This window comes from Hipposideros armiger, unplaced genomic scaffold, assembly GCF_001890085.2.
Source record: "Hipposideros armiger isolate ML-2016 unplaced genomic scaffold, ASM189008v1 scaffold_902, whole genome shotgun sequence".
Lineage (NCBI taxonomy): Eukaryota > Metazoa > Chordata > Mammalia > Chiroptera > Hipposideridae > Hipposideros > Hipposideros armiger.
The window spans coordinates 356,513-374,721 of record NW_017732252.1 but is presented as its reverse complement, the minus strand read 5'-3'; the positions used below and the strand labels follow the sequence as shown (position 1 = coordinate 374,721).

Sequence of the window (18,209 nt, the reverse complement as noted above, 5' to 3'; positions counted from 1 at the left end):
GATGTAAAAAAAGTTTTTGGCTTAGACTTTGTATTATATATTGTCTTTTTACAGGAGGGAGCCCCAAGCACCTGAGCCTGGGCACTCCCTCGCCCAGACAGTCCCATCCCAAGGCATAAGCCCAGGGGGCTCTGACAGCCCCCAGACAGGGAGTCTGGATCACAGGTCAGTCTCCACCTGCCCCTTCATTCTGGGCTGCCACTTAATCTCCCTCCAAGTCCCTTCCTTGGCTGAGAACAGGCTCATTTGATCTCTGACTGACCCCCAACGTCTGTTCGGAGGTGGTCCTGGTCCAGCCAGCACCAGCTAATTTTCCTCTGCCTTTCCACCCTGGAGAACACAATGAGCTCCCCTAGCCTGTCGAATGCATTTTTTTGCATGTTGCGCTACAAGCCAAGTCAAGCCACGTAGGCAGGTTGATAGCAGTTTGTTGAAGCCCCATCACTCCAGCTACCATGACCTAGAGCTACTAGGAAGCCCACTGTGAGGACACGTTCATGGGCCGACCCCCAGAAGGAACAACAGTTGAGAGCTCTGTTCCATGACCTGTAGTGAAATGATCACAGCCTTCTGAGATGCTCCCTGAGACGGCGGAAAAGGTTCATCCCGTGCAGGTCAAGCCACGTAGCTGTAGGTGTCGCGGAACAGCCATGGCACCAGTCTTTTGAGCTTCTAGGATTGCCAGTGAAAGGAATATGTGGCCCCTCTCTGCAGTGGCCAACTGCCTGTGGGTGATTCAGTTTGCTGTGTGGCTATGTTTCACCTGATAGCACCTGCATGGGCTTTTTCTACGGTTTCCCCCAGGCCAGAGCATTCACTAGTTTTCATCTGTGGCTGCACTTGCTTTTTGACTTTTTCTTTGTGTTCAGTCTCAGTGGAAATCTTTATGCAACTTTTACTTGGCTATCTCTGTAAAAAGCACAAGTTGGCAATAATTGTGGCTAAAGGCAAAACTAATGTGAGTCGTTCCTGAATAAGGGGACACTGTCTTAGCAAAAATGGTCTTATAAGCAGAAAAAGCCTCCAACCCTTATCACAGGAGGGAACTTCATGAACTTATTCTGTGGCGTACATTGGTTATAGGTAAAAATGAGGGAATGACTACGGAAAAATAATCAAATTTGTTTATATAACTGTGGAAATGTAGTCTTGACTTAAATATGTTTATAGACTAAAACTAAACATGAAGGAAAGAAGCAAGCTTTCACCACAAACAAATAGTGTATTTTATTATTTCCCCTGGTTTGTTTCCAAACAACTTTAAAAGTTTTATAGAGCTTGGATCTTCATTGTCTCTAATGTCTGTAGAAGTTATTTTTTAAATGATAAAACTCAGTAAAACTTCCAAATTCTTCCAAGACTAAAGTTGTTGAATCGATATTTATTTTACAAGGGCAGATTCTAAAGGGATGTGCTTTTGCTTGGCTCCCAGGGTAAAAATCAAAGGAAACTGACCCCCCCCAAAAAAAATTGTACTCCCAATTTTAATACCCTTAAAATTTTCCTTTGTGCATGAATTCTGGTGGAGACTTTGCCCACCAGGGACATGCTAATAAAGGTCATTGTTACCCACGGGCAGTTACTTGTTGGGTGATCAGACACTCAGAAGGCAACGTCCGAGGGCCATGTCCTAATGGACACAGGAACACTCAGGTCTGGAGTGCACGAAGAGGAGGAAGGCACATTGCAGCTGTGCCTAAATTATTAAACCCAGCTTCAAGATTATGGAAGCCTATTTGGACCACACTTAGTGTGCGTTGGGGCTCCAGGATCAGAAGAGTGGGACCTTTCCTGCTCCTTCTAGAGCCAATTGGAGTACTTTTCTTGTTAATTCCAGTTTGGGATCTTCTATCAGTAGAAAGACCGAGGCCATGTAAAGTCTTTCTTTTTAATTGTTCTTGGGGTGTTGTATGCCCAAACACCAGGTTGGAATTGCAGCCATGAATTATCTTAGAAAGTATCATTATCATTTGAAAACCAAGGAACCAAATGAGAGGTGGCCTGGAAAATGCCACTGGAGGTGGGTGAGTGGGACTGCTGATGTGACTATGATAGAGAGCTTCTGGGTCACGTGGGGAAACCACTGGAAAAGCTTCCTGAAATGTGGAGAACATTCTAGAATGCCTTGAGCCTGGTTGCAGCTGAGTTTATTCTCATGTGATTATACAGACTGCCTCATGATCAGCCAACATCCATCCTGGTTTGTTTGCCATAGTCACTTGCATTTGGAGGGTGAAGAACATCCTTGCTGAGCTTGTGCTGTGTATTTTCAGATTTTCTATCTTGTTCTGCTTTCTTTGTTCCTTCCATTGCTTTCTGCAGGTATTTAAACCCATGGTTCAAAAGAGACTATAATGTAGCTAAGTGGGTAGAAGATGTGAATAAAAACACTGAAGGACCATACTTTAGGTATTTTATACATAATTTTATATCTTTTTTTCAAACTCTCCCAGCGCATACAAATACTGTAGTGTGACTGGCTCTCTATCTTGTATCTCTCAATACAAGTTCCCAGAAGTGGAAAAGGGTCCTTGTTTCTTTGCTGCCTTCTGATCTCTGTTTTTGGCTTCGTGAGCAAGTCTAGTTCTTTTCTGAATGTTTCAAATGAAGCCATTTGAAAGGGTTGCCATTTAGTGCATGTCCCTATCACCATCTTGAGCTTTTTAGTAGCTTTCTCTTCATTTTATGCTGTGTAGTGTTCTATGGGCATGAAACATACTTTCCACTAATAAAGAAGCACTATTAACCTGAGCCATTTAATTTCTAGAATTTAGCGGTTCTGTAGTGCATTTTTCCTACTTTGCCTTAAGAGTGCATAGTGCATACGAAAACGCAAGGAAAATACATGAGAAGCAACTAAATGCAATGCAGTAGAATTTTACTTTGAATAAAAACAATGATTTGATGTAACTTGGAAATTATTGAGAGAATATTGGCCACATGAAAGTGTATGGAATGAATTTAGTTTTCATTTGTTCAGTACATCCATTTGCTACCAGAGAAGGGCTGTGCTGACAAGTGTTTCATAGATTTTCAACAAAGCATCTAAGGAATTTATTACCCCAATAAAAATGTTATTGTCTAATACTTCAAATAGAACAGGAAGCAGATTGGGAACATGTTCCTGATTCATAAAAAAAAAAAAAAGCAGACAGGGTATCTGTATATTTTAGAAACTAGCAAATTTACTCAGTTCACTGCAGCTCTGTGTAACGTTAGAGGCCAGAGAGAATTTCCAAGAGCTCTTAATGGCATTTTTTTTTTTACTCTTTATAATGTCAATGCGATTTCCTACAAATAAATGTCCGCTTTATATCTGACGACTCTGTGACAATTAATGTAAAGAAGCAATATAGACTCAATGCTACCTCTTCTGAAGATAACTTATTAAGGAGCTGTCAGATTATTCATTGCCATGACTTGGGTCAGCATTTAACAGATATAAAAATATAAATGTGTATTTAACTCTCAGCACCCATATTAGGTGGACTTTCTCTTCCTGTGTACCATTTAGTTTAGACATGTATAGTTTGAGAAAATGATTAGACCTACCTTCATTTTAATTTGATCCATACATTTGCATATGCCCCAAGGAAAGCATAACCTCTGCCTGCTCACGAAAATATACCCTGCTTTTATACGCCTCCTTTCCCTCCTGCCCTGTCCCTTTGCTTCTACCACTTCCCCACTGAACCTCATACATATACACTCACATTCAAACATCCCACCCTCACCTGTAGCTCCCAAGATGGCCAACGTCAGGAAGACAGGTAAGATGGTTTTGAATGTTATTTGGAATCTTGGCTCACCTGCAGCCCTACTTCTCTTTTCCGTCTTCCTCAGGCTTGTGGGCAGATTGTAATTTGTATCCACCATGGAACCAAAGCAGAATGACTTTGGTTCCATATGGGTTACGGCTTTTATACCTAAATGGACTTAGCATTTTTGCAGCCACAATTTGTGAAATGGTACCCTGGAAGAGTTGATTCACCTCCCCTGGGTGAGCTGAGTAGTTTATGTGGCTCCCAGAGAAGAGTTCACATTTCTTAAAATCAGCACCCAGGTCTGCCCAGAAGCTGCATGACTAAACGCAATTTGAATGGGGAAATGCTTTAGCACCCCCGGTTGCACGTGCAAAGCTGCAAGGGCAATTTTAGAGGGTTCCTTTATCTCTTCTTTTAATATGAGATGTGGGTTCCTACAGTGGAGAGTCACATTAAGAATTAATTATTAAATATCCATATTAATGTTTAAAGGCTAGATATCATTCAGTGGAGGGTTATAAGTTATCTGTCATTTGGGGGTTGTTAAGGGTTATCTGGTCAGATTTGAAAATCAACGCAGAATTTTGGTGGAAGTGGTGAATGATTGAGACACCCCAGGGCTTTTAAAACAATGATTCTAATGCAACAGAGAGAATTTTATCCACTCTCCATCCAAGGCAGGCCTCACATAGGAGGCCCAGAGTGCATCCACACCTGGGCTTATGCTTTGCCAACCCTGTGCTTAAGCTTGGGTCTGTTTCATTGGCTGCCAGCTCGTTCAGGATTGCATCTCCTGCCAAAACCACCAGTGAGGGCAAAGGCCACTTTATTAGTCCCATGTGGTGTGGTGTTTGTGGCATCCTTATCAAAATGCAAAGGGAACTTGGTGACTGCAGCAAACTGGTCCAAAATACAGCCCAGCATTTAAAATATAGCATCCACATCACTACGAAGAGAAAAGCAGACACCAAAAGACTTTGAGTGACCAAAGCGCCTCAGTTGGGCTCCCTTACCCAGTTCTCATGACAGAGGTTGCCCCAATTGTTGTCCTTATAGACTCTGGACATTGAGAAAGAACAGGTGAGGTCAGGGCAAGAGAATTATTGCCCCACACCTAGATCATGGGGGCAGATCCATTGGTGACAGTGCTTTACAAGCTCTTAGAAGGTACCCTTAGTCTTGGGTATTATCCAATTGACTACTCACTTCATCAGTGGTTTTTGAGTCAATTTCCATGACCTTATGGAAAATGTAGTAACTGAAAAGAAACTATTAATAACTGTCATATACTGAGTGCCTACTATGTAGCTTTGTTTCTCACAACATCATGAGATGTAAGCATTTTTATTCTCTTACTATGGATGGAAGACACGGAGGCACAAAGAGTAACTCAAGGTAGCACAGCTAGTAAGTGTCAGAACCAGAATTACAAGCCTGGCTGTAGCTGACCAAAAACTGTTCCCTTTTCATTTCAGTGTAATTACTTAAAAGATAGCAGGGTGGATATTTACTTACATCCTGTCCTAGGAGGCTATAAATCCTTCTGAATTAGGCTACTATAAAATTTGCATATGAACACATCCAAATGAATAAGAAGTGGACCTTTGTGTGTCCCATGTGTGTGACTGGCCTGGTTTTAGACTTCTGGGAGGCAGGGGTGGGGGGTGGNTGGCTGGGGGGAGAACTGAGCAGAAAATGGCCTTACAGGCATATCTATTAAAGGCCAGCCCAGGAAGTCTGATGTGGCCCCAAGATACACCACAATCCATTGACACACAAACATACTTTCATTGTCTAATTCTATATGGCACCCACTCTGGTTATTATGACTTTTAAAAACGCAGTGATGATCATGGTTAGCATTGGCCGAAGATTACTTTCTAAGTGAATGAGCTGGGCTGGTGCCTGGTTTTCAGTGAAAGCCAAACTGGAACCACCGGGCAAGTAGCCAGGGTGAGAAAAGAGCCTGGAGGTGGTTTTGAAGAAATGCCTTTTCTTAGACCTGTCTGTGAGAAACGTTGAGTTGGTTTTGTTTTCCCTAAACTGATTTCCACTGCCTCGTTCTCTACACTTATTCTGACTCCTGCTCGGGTGCTCTCCATCGCCCCAAGATAATCCCCTTTATGCTGCCACGCGCCACCCGGCCTCCAGGACCCATGCCCCTTGCCTGACTAAAACTGTCCTGCTCGGCTTTCTTTCCCTCAGGACCCAAAGGGTCAGTTAACTCGCGTGTTTATGTGAGAAGTCGTGTATGTGCAATTTCTTTAGGGTTCTGGAAAATACCTTCTGTTCTGTTTTCACTCATTATTGGCTTTGGTCATGGAAAGATATTTGAGAGGAAGACTGGACTCTCAGCACCCCTCACTGGGATGATGGCCTTGTATGTGTACAAAGCTGCTTATTTGGACTCATGGCCAAGTGAATGGCGGGCATGACTTTGGAGCTATAAGCTAACAGCTCATGCTATGGACACACATATGGCAGCAAATTAAACTCGTTTTGCATGACCCCCTCCAGTAACTGAAATTTAGTTGTGTACTTAATTAGCTTTCTTGAATTTGTATAGCTTAACAGTAGCAATTAGGCTAAAAATCCGAACCCAGGTTAATGTCCCTTGTTTAGAAATGTGTATTTAAATATCAAAATACAAAAGTTTGTCCTCATTCTACAGATACTGGATTTGTTTTCTAAAGATCATAGTCCTATTTTTAAAAAACCATTAATTTTTGAATTAGAAAAATATTTAGTAGTATATTGCTTTAACAGTACGTTACAGAATTTGAAGTACTAATAGTCTTAGCTCCACCCATCTGCTCCACAGTGGAGAGCAGTAACAGGAGAAGTCAAACAGAGAACTATTCTAACATTCGCACTAAGGAATGGGCTTGACATTTTCTAAAAATAGAGGAAATGTTAGGAATTACAGGTTAAAATTAAGTAAACTGAATCACTCTTGATTCTTAAAATTAAACAAGAATGTTTACTTTGATTTTAGGATTTGTAGGGAAAATTATTTTAAAACATCAGCATGAATTCTGTGTCCATACAATAGACACTGATTTGGAAACTACTGCAGAAGCAGAGCAAAGGATAATATATGAATGGGAACTAAAATTTAAAATAAGGGAGGGGAAAAAAACAACATTCTTACGCTGTTGCGTGCAGTGTGGGTAGTAATCTTCCCCACCCAGTGTTACCACCACCATACTCCCAGGCTGTCAGTCACAGGATGCAGGTGCATCCTACTAAAATAACTCCTTGTGCTCGCATGTCGCAGTGTAACCAGTTCAGCGATGTGGGTGGTTACCACCTTGCACCAGGAACTGAGGAGTCACACATGTGTAGTGGTTAACATTTGTGAATGGATAGCTACTGCCAAATTATTGCGTCTAGTTTCCATTGATATGGTGTAAGTTGCCACTTGTCACTCTCAGGTGTTCTTTTCACTTTAAAGACAAGGTGGCAGAGAATGGGCTCTTCCAGTGTGCTTAGCTCAGTCACAAATATTACCACTGCACGTGCAGAATCAAACAAGAACAGCACAGAGCAGCGAGAGCTTACGCAGATCTTTCGTATGGAATATCTCCAGGATGGAGAAGAGAACACATCCAAGGGTTCTTGTCCTGGCGCTTTGTTTTGGTTTTAGTAAAATTCCAGTCAATAAAGTGAAGTCACCTTATTGACGTGACAAGTGTACCCTACATGAGTTAGGGTCGTATCCTGCTTCTATGGCTTAGAATCCTCCCCTGTACAGAAATGCTGATTGTAGGGACTAATCAGACCATTTTTGTATGTTCTCATCAGACTCTTTGTTTGGCTGAAACTCTGCACTCCTTACTGCTTGCATGTTTACTAATTTATTATTAAAACCTCTGTATTTGCCTTTGTTCTTTCACAACTAACACACTGGCCTCTGAATGCATGACTTTTGTGTAAACTGGTGTGTGACTTAGCAACTAATAAATGTATCGATTGTATTGTATTTTTGGACCTTAAAAGTATGAATGGAGTAACTGTGCTAAAAACATTGTTTACGTTAAGTGGTAAAAATAAGGCAGAACGTTGATGTGATGTACACTCAATTTACCATTATGAGCTCTTAGAGTAATTGTACCCCTTCTCCATTTTAGCTTTTTACCTATTCTATAGAAAACTTATTGGCTTTCTAGTTGAAAAGGATGATTTTCTGTTCTAACATTTAAACAATCCATTGCAGTTATGAAATTAGGAAGATAAAATTCCAGCATTCCAGTATTATGAATGACAGATCTCCCAATAGCTAAATTTTTGCAGTAATGGCTATGAAAGTAGAAATCAGAGGGTTTGTTCTGAACCCAATTTTCAGGTATTTGCAAAAGATACTAGGCAATCACATAATATTTGTTTCATGTGTTCTCAACGTCTCAGGACTTTATCTCCTGCCAAGTCTCCGTCTTCATCAACTGGGTCCATTGCCTCCAGCAGAAAATACCCCTACCCAATGCCTCCACTTCCAGACGAGGAGAAGAAAGTGAACCGACAAAGTGCCAGGGTATGTGAAAACTTCTTCCATACGCTAACATCCTCGGTCATTATTGTTTAACTAGGTTTCATATTTTAAGAGAGAGCCCTTGTTCCTTCTTTGTTCATAAGCAAATGAAAAAAAATAAATTTGAAAAATAGAAGATTCTTGGGGCTTTGGGGGCTCAGATTTATATTTGCACATTAGTTTAGCTACATTGGTAGAGTCTAGAAATATTTGGTATATATTAATCATTGTTATATATTTATATCTTTAATTATTCAGTGTAGCTGACATGTTACATCCTGGAATAGACAAAACAGAGAATGTATTTTGCTTTATCAGTTTTTTAATATACCTGGAAATTCCAGAAATTAAAGTAAAGTAGCCTCATTTCCATATCTAATTTGTTTACTCAGACCTTTCACCAGCTAATAATACCTGATAGGATTTTAGAAGTAGGAACCCATGACAGAAAGTCAGATCAATGTCTTGGAGATGGGAGTAGAATTTGGAGACGGGACTTCAAAATCTGTATTATTTAGTGTATGACAAAAGGTTATGGTGAAATTTAGCAACCTTTTATATATTGTTTAAAAGCCATATTTAAAAGCATATATGGATTTGATTATTTTTATAAAAATACGATTCACTGGAAGTTTCATTTAAATACTGAAGCCTCTTCTACATTTTAATCATGATTCTAACCGGTCTCACAATGTTGCCAGAACAGATCCATAATATGAAATTGGAGATATAGTCAAGTTTAGAGAGGCAGACCAGTACTCAGAGCTTAAGTGAAAAATAAAACTGAAGAATAATTACCTTTTTTGATGCCCAGGCTTTGTTGTGGTGAGTTACATTATAATGTTGATGTTCTCAGAAATAATTTTGCAAAAAATTGTAATAAAACAAGCTTTAAAAGCCTGGACAGATTCATCTGCTAGTGGGTCCTGGGCTCCTAGGCCTTTTGGGTTTGAAAGATATCTCAGAGCCTCTTTGATCCTGAACTTAAATTGTGGGGTTCAAGATAAACATGGACCATTTCAAATTTAATTCCATCAACTGGGAATCAGTAAGAAACACCACTCTTGAAAAGCTGATTAGATCATTATAATAAAAAAGACTTTAAAAACAATCAGTAGTGTTTTGATAATCATAATACAAAAAATTACCTTCATATGTTAATATGGGAGTAGTAAAAGATGGAAAGGAAGAAAATAACGCAGATTCCCAGCATTCAACTTTCAGGCCTTAAAAAAAAGACTTGTTCATAGGCATCCAGTTGTTCATGATAGGATATGGTAATGAAATCTAAGGTGATAGCATTCCTCCCCTCCCCAGGGAATTGCCAAAGTATAACAGCCCTCCCCCACCACCCAATAAATTGTCTGCATTGCTGCTTGGTCTTTCTAGTCAGGGACATTCTCCCAGCAGTTGTCGTGCTGGGGTGCAGGTTATTGGAGATTTTCCCACATGAGAACTTATGAAAAAGATAGCTCCGTGGAAGAAACGGCTGACCATGGCCCCTTCCCTGAGCTGAGTGGGACTACTGTGAAGACTGTAGCCTCTGGGACAGTTGTGTGAAGGGTCTGGTTGATTCCATCCACAGTGGAATATCCACATGAGCGTGTAGCAGAATCCTGCAGAAGTGGCGGCCCCGGTGTCTGGGCCGTCCCTGTCATCTGTGGAGAATCGAACAAGCAGATCTTTCTATCAGCAGCCCCTCTGTCACAGCCATTCAGACATGGCCAAGGTCATGCTTTTCCTAAAAGTGATGGCTTGACAATTCTTTATTCCTTTTTCCTCACTGGGATAATCGCGACCTTCAGGTTCTCCCAATGTCGTTCCTTTGTTCCTCTCTTTTTTTCTGCAACCCGTCACTTGTCATTTATTTTTCATAACCATTTATGCAGAAACTGGGCTTACTGAAGTCTGAACTCTTTGCAACGCCACACCCTCATCTGAGCATCAGTCCAGACCTTTGCTCCTTCATAACCCCTGCAAGCCCCCTGTTTAGCCATTCATTTTCTGTCTCCACCAACAGGCATCATTCCCATACAAACGTCCTCATACTTGAGAGATTTTGTTTCCAAAGGGTGAAGAGATGGGTGTCTTTTTAAAATGAAAACGACATATAAAGCTGACCTGAGGTAGATAACATAGGTTGCTTTACCTCAATTCTGTGGGGTAGCCAACATAGGCATTCAGAACAAGATTTCCATGAAGATTCAAGAGAATATAGTAAGTGAACGTATATAGAAATATCCACTCATTTAGCTATGTCTTCTTTTTCTTTCCCAGAAACTCAGGTGTAGAATGATATGCGCCAGATTTCCAGTAAAAGTGGAATTTGGATGGAAAGTCAATACAACCTAAGTCACACTTAGGCTTTCTTTGTTCATGTTTATAATAAGTATACCCAAATCCTATTGCCTGGAAACATCTTGATCTTTTTTTTTTAATTGGCCTTCCTTCTCTGGTGAACTGAGTTGCATTCATATTTTATCACATCAGTGTTGTTTCCAGTCCATTAAGACATTTACTGAACACCGTAGACATTAGGTATGAGCAGAGTGAGTATAAGAACTGGTGGCAGAGGCAAGGGCAGGGGTGAAGGAAGTGACCTCCTGCCCTTGATGCATCATTATACTTCGATATAGGCCCTGGGAGAGAACAATTTTCGGGAGGTAGGGATGGATTTGGGGGGTAGGGAGCCTGGTTATAGGCCCAGGGCAGTGCCTTTTAAGTGGGTGGTGGTGGTAGAAGACTCCTACTTGGCTGAGGTCAGTGGTTCTCAGTGCTGGCTGTACATGGAATTGTCTAAAAGGCTTTTAAAATACACTGATGCCTGAGTCCCACCCAGAGAGATTTTGATTTGGTGTGCAACCTTGGCAGTGGGATTTTTAAAATGCCCCTGGATCACTGAAATGTGTGTAGCTGGATTGAGAGCTACCACTTTAGCTGGCTGTATGAGAATCCTGGGGAAAGAACACTGTAGTTTAAAAAAAAAAGTTTCATTTCATTTGAGACACAACATTTAATTTATTCACAATTTTGAGTAACACTGAATGAGCATGTGATGGTTTTTGTATTAAAAGATGGCGGTTGTTAAAAAGGTTGAGACCCAGGTTTAGAGGAAAGAGAGCTATAAATTAGAATGTTTATTTTACCCATTTATTAGACTTTGCAAGAGTGTGTATCCACAAGCATATAAGTATGGATGGAACCACTGAATCTGTTTCATCTTCGTAGCTCATAATATGTGTTTCCTGCTTTTACAATGTGCAATTTTGCTTTTCTCTGTTGTGCAGCTATGGGAGACATCCATTTAAGATCAACTGTTTACATGTGATACATCGAAACTGTTTACTTCAACTTTTATAGAAACCCAGCCTCACGGAATCACTGCAAATCTATCTGCTCTTCAGATGATACGAAAACCCACTGAGATGCCACAAAGGAGAGGAAGCCAAGTGTCCCATCTAGATTCCATTTCTTTTCTTTTTTTTTTTTTTTCTGGTCATTGGCTTAGGATTTAACCGAACCATGAAAAGAACTACTGAAATGTTACACTATACCATGGAACAATAAAGGTACTGGTATGTTAATGGATAATCTGCATGACAGATATATGTAGAACTATCACTACAATTAACTCACATGACCCCGATGTAGCAAGCTTCCTAAGGGACAACAGTGGATTCAGAACTTCACATTCTGAAGCACATCCTCACTGTAGACAGTACTCTACATGCATGACGCTTCTGTTTATTGTTTTCCACACCGAAGGAAACAACATCCTGTAATAGAAACTAGCATGCAGGGCTAAGGCATTTAGGATTTTTCTGCAGGACTTTAAAGCTTTGAGAGGCCAATATCCGATATGCTAACTTTAAACATGTATTTTTATTTTTATTTTATTTTATTTTTTACTTTTCATATTTATATCAGCATACAAGGACAATTGTACATATGTAAACATTTTTAAAATAAAAAAAGCAGCTGTTATACACAGTGTATTTTGCCAAATGCCTAAAAAACAATCAGTCCCAGTCAGATCATTGTCCTCCATCAATTGGTCCTTAAAGGTGATAAGCAGATGATGTAAGTCTAGTACTCAGTGCTGTCAGTTGTGTCTCTCCATAATTGGTGTTTGTCCAAAACTTGTGACATCCCTTGAAACTGTGCAGAGCCCGGAGGCAGTTTTATTGAGTCATTAACTGAACCAGAGAACGCATGCCCAGCACAATTTGTGGCGTCCACAGCTTTCTGGGGCCGGAGTCCAGGGGTGCCGCTGTTGTCCTGCCTGCGTCCAGGACTCCCTGGGAGGCCCCCGCCGCCTGCTTTCCTTCTGAGGGCCATGGCGGCGGCTGTCTCAGCAGCTATTATCTTCCAGTAGCAGAGCACATCTGCTAGTCTCACCCTGGAGGTCTGTGAGCCCCACAGCAGTCAATCCGGCTGAGATTAAACAAGTGCACCAAAGACACACAAGACCATGAGCTGCTGAGGCATTGGTGGCTTTCAACTTGCTAATACTCTAACCGTTTGTGGCTAAAGTTTTGTTCTTTAACAAAAGTTTGTAGCCACCCTTATCTGTGAAATGAATGACTTGGTTGACTCAAAACAACTTGTACACTGTTTATTAAGAGTATTTATCATTAGTGGGATGCTTGGATCCCAACAGGTCCTTGTGCACTGACTTGGAAGCGAGGTGATAGAAGGGCCTACCAGCTGGGCTAGGAAAACTCAATGGGCCACAAAGGGCTAAACCTAAAGCTCCGTGTGTGTGACAATTGTGACGTTACCCAAACAGCTGGCAGGGGAAAGAATCTGATGTCTTGAACTGTATGTTTTTTAATCCATAGAAAAGTAAGAACTCTTTGTTAAAGCCCCTTCTTTAACACCAGAATATGATAGCTGTCATAATGCAGCTCTGTCATTCTAAAAGAAAGGTTCCCTACGGAGGCTATCCTCATGAGCTCAGAAATTGTTGGGTTCAGCCAAATGTTTTGATGCAAAGATTACTTTTAAGTTTTTCCATTTTCTCTCCTTGTTCTTGAGAGGAATGGAATCTGCAAACAAGGTATCTCCTAAATTTGATGTCTCCTAGTCATGTCCGTGGACAAAATCCATTTCATCTCTATGTGTAAAATCACCTTGGATGCCCACACTGAAGGGCTGACTGAGAAGGCAGTGTTTTTCACTGTGTGTGTTTATGTCTTCTGTAATGGACCTCTCTTTGGAAAGTTTTTGAAAATGTTTGAAAATCAATGTAATCATCCAAGACGATAAAATGTAAACAGCATTTTTCATGACTGTTGATAGGGATGTAACTGTCAATACAACAACAACAAAAAACGATCCATCAGACTAAGGTTTAGTGTGTTAGGTGACGTCACTGCATAGCGCAAGCCAAGGACAGGAGGGCAGATAGATTTAAAGGTATAGCTAATGAAGTGGCTTTGGACCAAGAGCACTTTAATGTGCCCTGAATGTTTTCTGGTAATGAGTGTATAAAATGCTAATGTTATAAGGTTTATTTTGACTATAAAAGAATTTATAGATTTGAATGTAAGGTACCTCGTGTATATATGCTTCCTAGTTACAGTTACACAAGCCCTAATGTGAAAGAATCCGCAGATGGTTAGCTAGGTAGTCAACAGATCTCCTCACCCCTCTCTCTCTCTCTTTCCTCGTGTTCTCAATTATTTTTTCATGAAAATTATTCTTGCAAGTGAAAATCATGATTATGTGCCTTTTGGGAGACATGCTTGTTCTAGAGGGTATATACGTAGTGTGTAGTCATCCTCCTCGGTAATAACCAACCTTCGTATGAAAGTGTTTTGTTTTATTTGCAGAGAGATTATGATTTTATAGTAGCTTTAATGTTGTATTCCGGGTATCTACTCTAAGAATGTTTAAACATTCTTACAGCCATTTGCAGAATTCTTTGGCAAGTTTATAATCTTTGTGGATCATTTCGAGAAGTACCTATATGTGTACTCATGGTTGGTGTTCTAGCTGTATTAAATCCAAATATTTATGACTTTTCATCCAGTGAGGCAGGGAGAATGGACCCATGACACTAAACACAAGCACAACATCCTTATTATTTTTTTGAATATCTATTTTGGAGAGGAACTTTGAGGCCACGTAGCCGTTTATGTCTAATAACTTATATCCCCAGTATTTTATAAATACTTATATAAAACTAATATTTATATCTCCAGTCTGCTATGGGACTGTTGCGCTAAGCAGAGAAGAGCAGTCATTGGGCCTTTAGGTCCCATTGTATGCCTTTTTCCTCCCTTTCTGAAGTTTTGTGCACAGGTAAGACTTCAGGTTGACAGCCCCGCTGCCTGATGTGTTCCATTTAACCCATAGCCATTACAGTGTGGTAGTAAACTTTGATTTAAAGAAACACTTAAATCTCTCCACCCAGAGCGTCAGCAAGGGAGGTGTGGGGTAACAGGGGGCCCTGAGGGAACTGACTGGTCGGACCAACTGGTCTGTGTGTCCAGCCCCTTTCTGTAGATAGGAAGTGGTGTCTTCCTCCTGTGCCTCGTAGCTAGAACGTGATCCCAGGTCACGGGCAATCTATGGAAAGGAATAACTCAAACCATGCAGCATAATGAGGACTTTCAATTTGCTGTTGTTGCTGTATTTTTTAAAAGAAACCTAGTGCTGTTCCTTACAAAAGTAAAGTTGACTAATAAAGTAAATGTAGGGTTAAAATAGCAAACATATTTTGATATAGGTGCTTATTAAGTGATAATACAGTCTCTCTCCTCTTGCTTTTAAAAAAGGCTTTTAAAATTACGTTTATCCATAAAGTCAGTCCGGCATACATGTCTGAACATAAGATTGATAGGATTTCTAAAAGAAGTTGCTGAAAAGATAAAATTAGATATTCTGTGCATTTTCAAAGAAGTCATTTTTTTTCTCATTTTTTTTGTTGATTCCCTTGCAGATTTGCATAATTTAATTCTGTCCATGGTCCCAGATCTCTTGGGGCTACTTTACCTCATTTTAGATTTTGTTCTTTACTTTGTATAGTGACCTAAGGGCCAGAGGAAATAACAGTATTTCAGTTTACTTCTTTCTGTGTTTCAAAATCATGTTTGTTTGTTTATTTCATCCATTCTTTATTTCTTGCTGTCATGTAGTTCTATTTTAACTTAGATATTCAGTGCTCTAACCATTTCCTTGTGTTATTCAATGTGATAATAAATCCTTACCTAAAGAGAAAGGTCTTTTATTTTACTTAAAGGAAAAGGAATTTATTGGAAGGCTATTGAGTAGCTTGTAGAGTATATGGGAGAACAAAGTGCAGCGCTGTGAGTGAATGGATGAAGGAATGAATGAATGGAGGTCAGACCACTGCTGCCACAGCCTGGTTAGGACACCACTGCCAGCTGCTGCCACGGACGCCCCTATGGCAGCGTGTTTCAAATGCAATCCTAACAGTTGGTAAGGTGGCAGGAATTTTCCATGAAACAGCTCTGAGTCCCATTTGCAGCATAATACCTACTTTTTAATGCTCCTACTCTTTTTTCCTTTCACTTGTCTTCCTCTGCTACCGAAACGCTTTTTTTTTTCTTAAGTGGAGTCAAGATGAAGTTCTCATTCTACAAGCTTAAAATATATAAGCAGCAAACATTTCTCTATAATAGAGATTCATTTGGGGCTCAAACTTTTTATTTTCTCCTCTGAGATACTTTCTGAATTGATAAGACTGCTTTGAATTTGTATGCAGCTTTCCTCGGGCATGGGAGAGCTAAGGACTTTGATATACAGCTTCCATTTGCTGGATTGTGAGGTGGCCAACCCATTCTTGTGACAATAGGCGGAGGCAGCAGCCCAGCTGGCTGTGTGGGGGGTGGGTGGAGGGGAGAAGCAGCCACACCTGCGGGGAGCCAGCCCTTGGCTCATGCTTGGAGCATATGCTCTGCGGGCAGGTGCTTTTAATTCCAAGAGGTGCTTTTCCACAACTGCAGGTGCAGAGCATACCAAGAGGCAGGGGGACCTTACAAATTGGGATAATATTTCTGTTCACATTTTATTCTTGCTTTGTCAGAGGATCCAAATTGAAGCATCTTCTAGTTCAGTTTATAAGTAGAAAAGCACAACGTTCAAAAAGAAAAACCTACCTAGTATTTTTGTCCTTTACATCCAGAGCCTGACAAATATTAAGCAACCTCGCTGTGGGGTTTGATAGATGCCTCCACTCCCTTCCTACTTCCCTTTTGCTCCCTTCGGTAGCTGTCAGCCCTTTTCTCCTGACTAGGAACTTTCACTGTCATGGAGGTAAGTCCCTTCTTTGCTTAACTTGGCACTTGCAAGAAGCATAGGGTGCAGAATAGCGGGGAAAGTCACCTTTAGTCTTCTCCCACTGGCACCTGGGCATGGCTTGTGCAACTTTGGAAGTCACTGATTGGTCCCCAAGGTATTTTTCAGGAGAGAGGGGTAGATAAGCAGCAAGGGACCTTGGGAGGTCATGGTGCATTTAGTCCCGGGATTGGTGCAGAATGGAGGTCCACGTGCAGAGCTTAGAACTCAAGATGACCACTGGGATTGGGGCGGTGGGGAGAGCGGTGCTGAGTGCTTACCGACAGGCCTGTGTGCTCTGCAGTTACTGAGTGTTGCTTGTATAAATACTCTGTGGTCCAGTCCATAATGTGCCAGTCACTGCTGCCTGGTGTACCTGTTGCATTGTTCATAGAACCTGTAGTGTACATGGAGGTGCTCCAAGGCTGGCAGAATTTTTCTCAAGTGCATTATCGTTTCATGTTTTTAGGTATTCTTGAAATCAGAACCAGGGATAATGTGTGTGGGTTTTTTTTTTTTTGGTTTGTTTTTTACAAAAAGGCATACAATGAGACTAGTAATCCCGTTGAGATAATGCGCTTACAAAATCATCAGTGAAGTTTTCAGAGTTTATGAAGAAAAGGGCATTTTCTCAAGTTACAAAATATATACACACATATACTAATCTACAATTTAGGGCTTAGCCTCTTTATGAAGTTTCACATGTAGATTTGTTTCAGTGGTCAAGCTCTAAAATAATGCCAATAGCCCCCAAATCTTTAAAGAGAGGTGCTAAATTCTACCAGATAATACAGAAAGTGCTGATATCAATTAGTATTTATTCAGTAATGAGTTCTTGCTAAATCACATGTGTATCACTGCCTGATTAGAAACCCCTTTTCTTTTCTAATCCAGCACAAAACCAAACTGATTCTAACAGCCAGTCTTTTTAATGGGTAAAATTGACCCCAGGCCTTTGTTTTCTATGGAATTTTTTTTTAAACACTAATTTCAAAAGTACTTAACAAAAGGTTTATTCGGGATAACTAAGCATATACTCTTTTTAACTTGCTGGAAGACCTGCCCCTCCTCTAGAATCCTAAAAAGACTTTTTAGAAACTGGGCGTTCTACCTAAACATCATTTGTATGTTGGCCACTGTAGGTCTGTGCTAGCATTTTCCACAGTCATCTTCAAGGGGGTAGTGCCTACAGATAGCGCAAGTCACTTCGTGGGGAATGTTAATAGCTTTCACTCATGGTAACCAGGTAATCGTGTATATACTTAGATTGGCTTCGTTTTAACCTGACATTCTCTCTGCCTCGCCACACTTCAGGTTCTTAAGCAATTTTTAAAATTACTGGGTTTTGGCAAACACCAACTGAATGTGTATGGCAACTGCTTTCCTGAGCGTGATCTCTTTCATGGCTGCTCAAGTTATCAAGTTGTTCTTATATTGTGGGTAAACAAAATCTTGCTGTTTTTCAAGGTCACTGTAACTTGAGGTTTAAATTTCTGGCACAATTTTATTAGTATTCACTTCTGAAGCTAATAAGATACCACGGTTTTCTATGTTACTCTCATTGTAACATTAATAAAGTGACTTTCAATAAAAGATCTATGTGATTTTGATGC

The 18,209-nt window shown here is 40.5% G+C and overlaps 1 protein-coding gene across 1 annotated transcript in view; it reads left to right on the top strand.

Moving 5' to 3' along the window:
• The window catches only part of ADAM22 (ADAM metallopeptidase domain 22), an 86,051-nt gene extending 67,851 nt beyond the window's left edge, over positions 1-18,200 (top strand). Inside the window, exons 25-29 of the mRNA XM_019630350.1 lie at positions 55-165; positions 2,323-2,409; positions 3,741-3,770; positions 8,172-8,295; positions 11,580-18,200. Coding sequence (XP_019485895.1) covers positions 55-165; positions 2,323-2,409; positions 3,741-3,770; positions 8,172-8,295; positions 11,580-11,600 — 373 coding nt within the window. The 3' untranslated portion in view covers positions 11,601-18,200. The remainder of the gene's footprint in view (positions 1-54; positions 166-2,322; positions 2,410-3,740; positions 3,771-8,171; positions 8,296-11,579) is intronic.
• Positions 18,201-18,209: the final 9 nt, after the last annotated feature.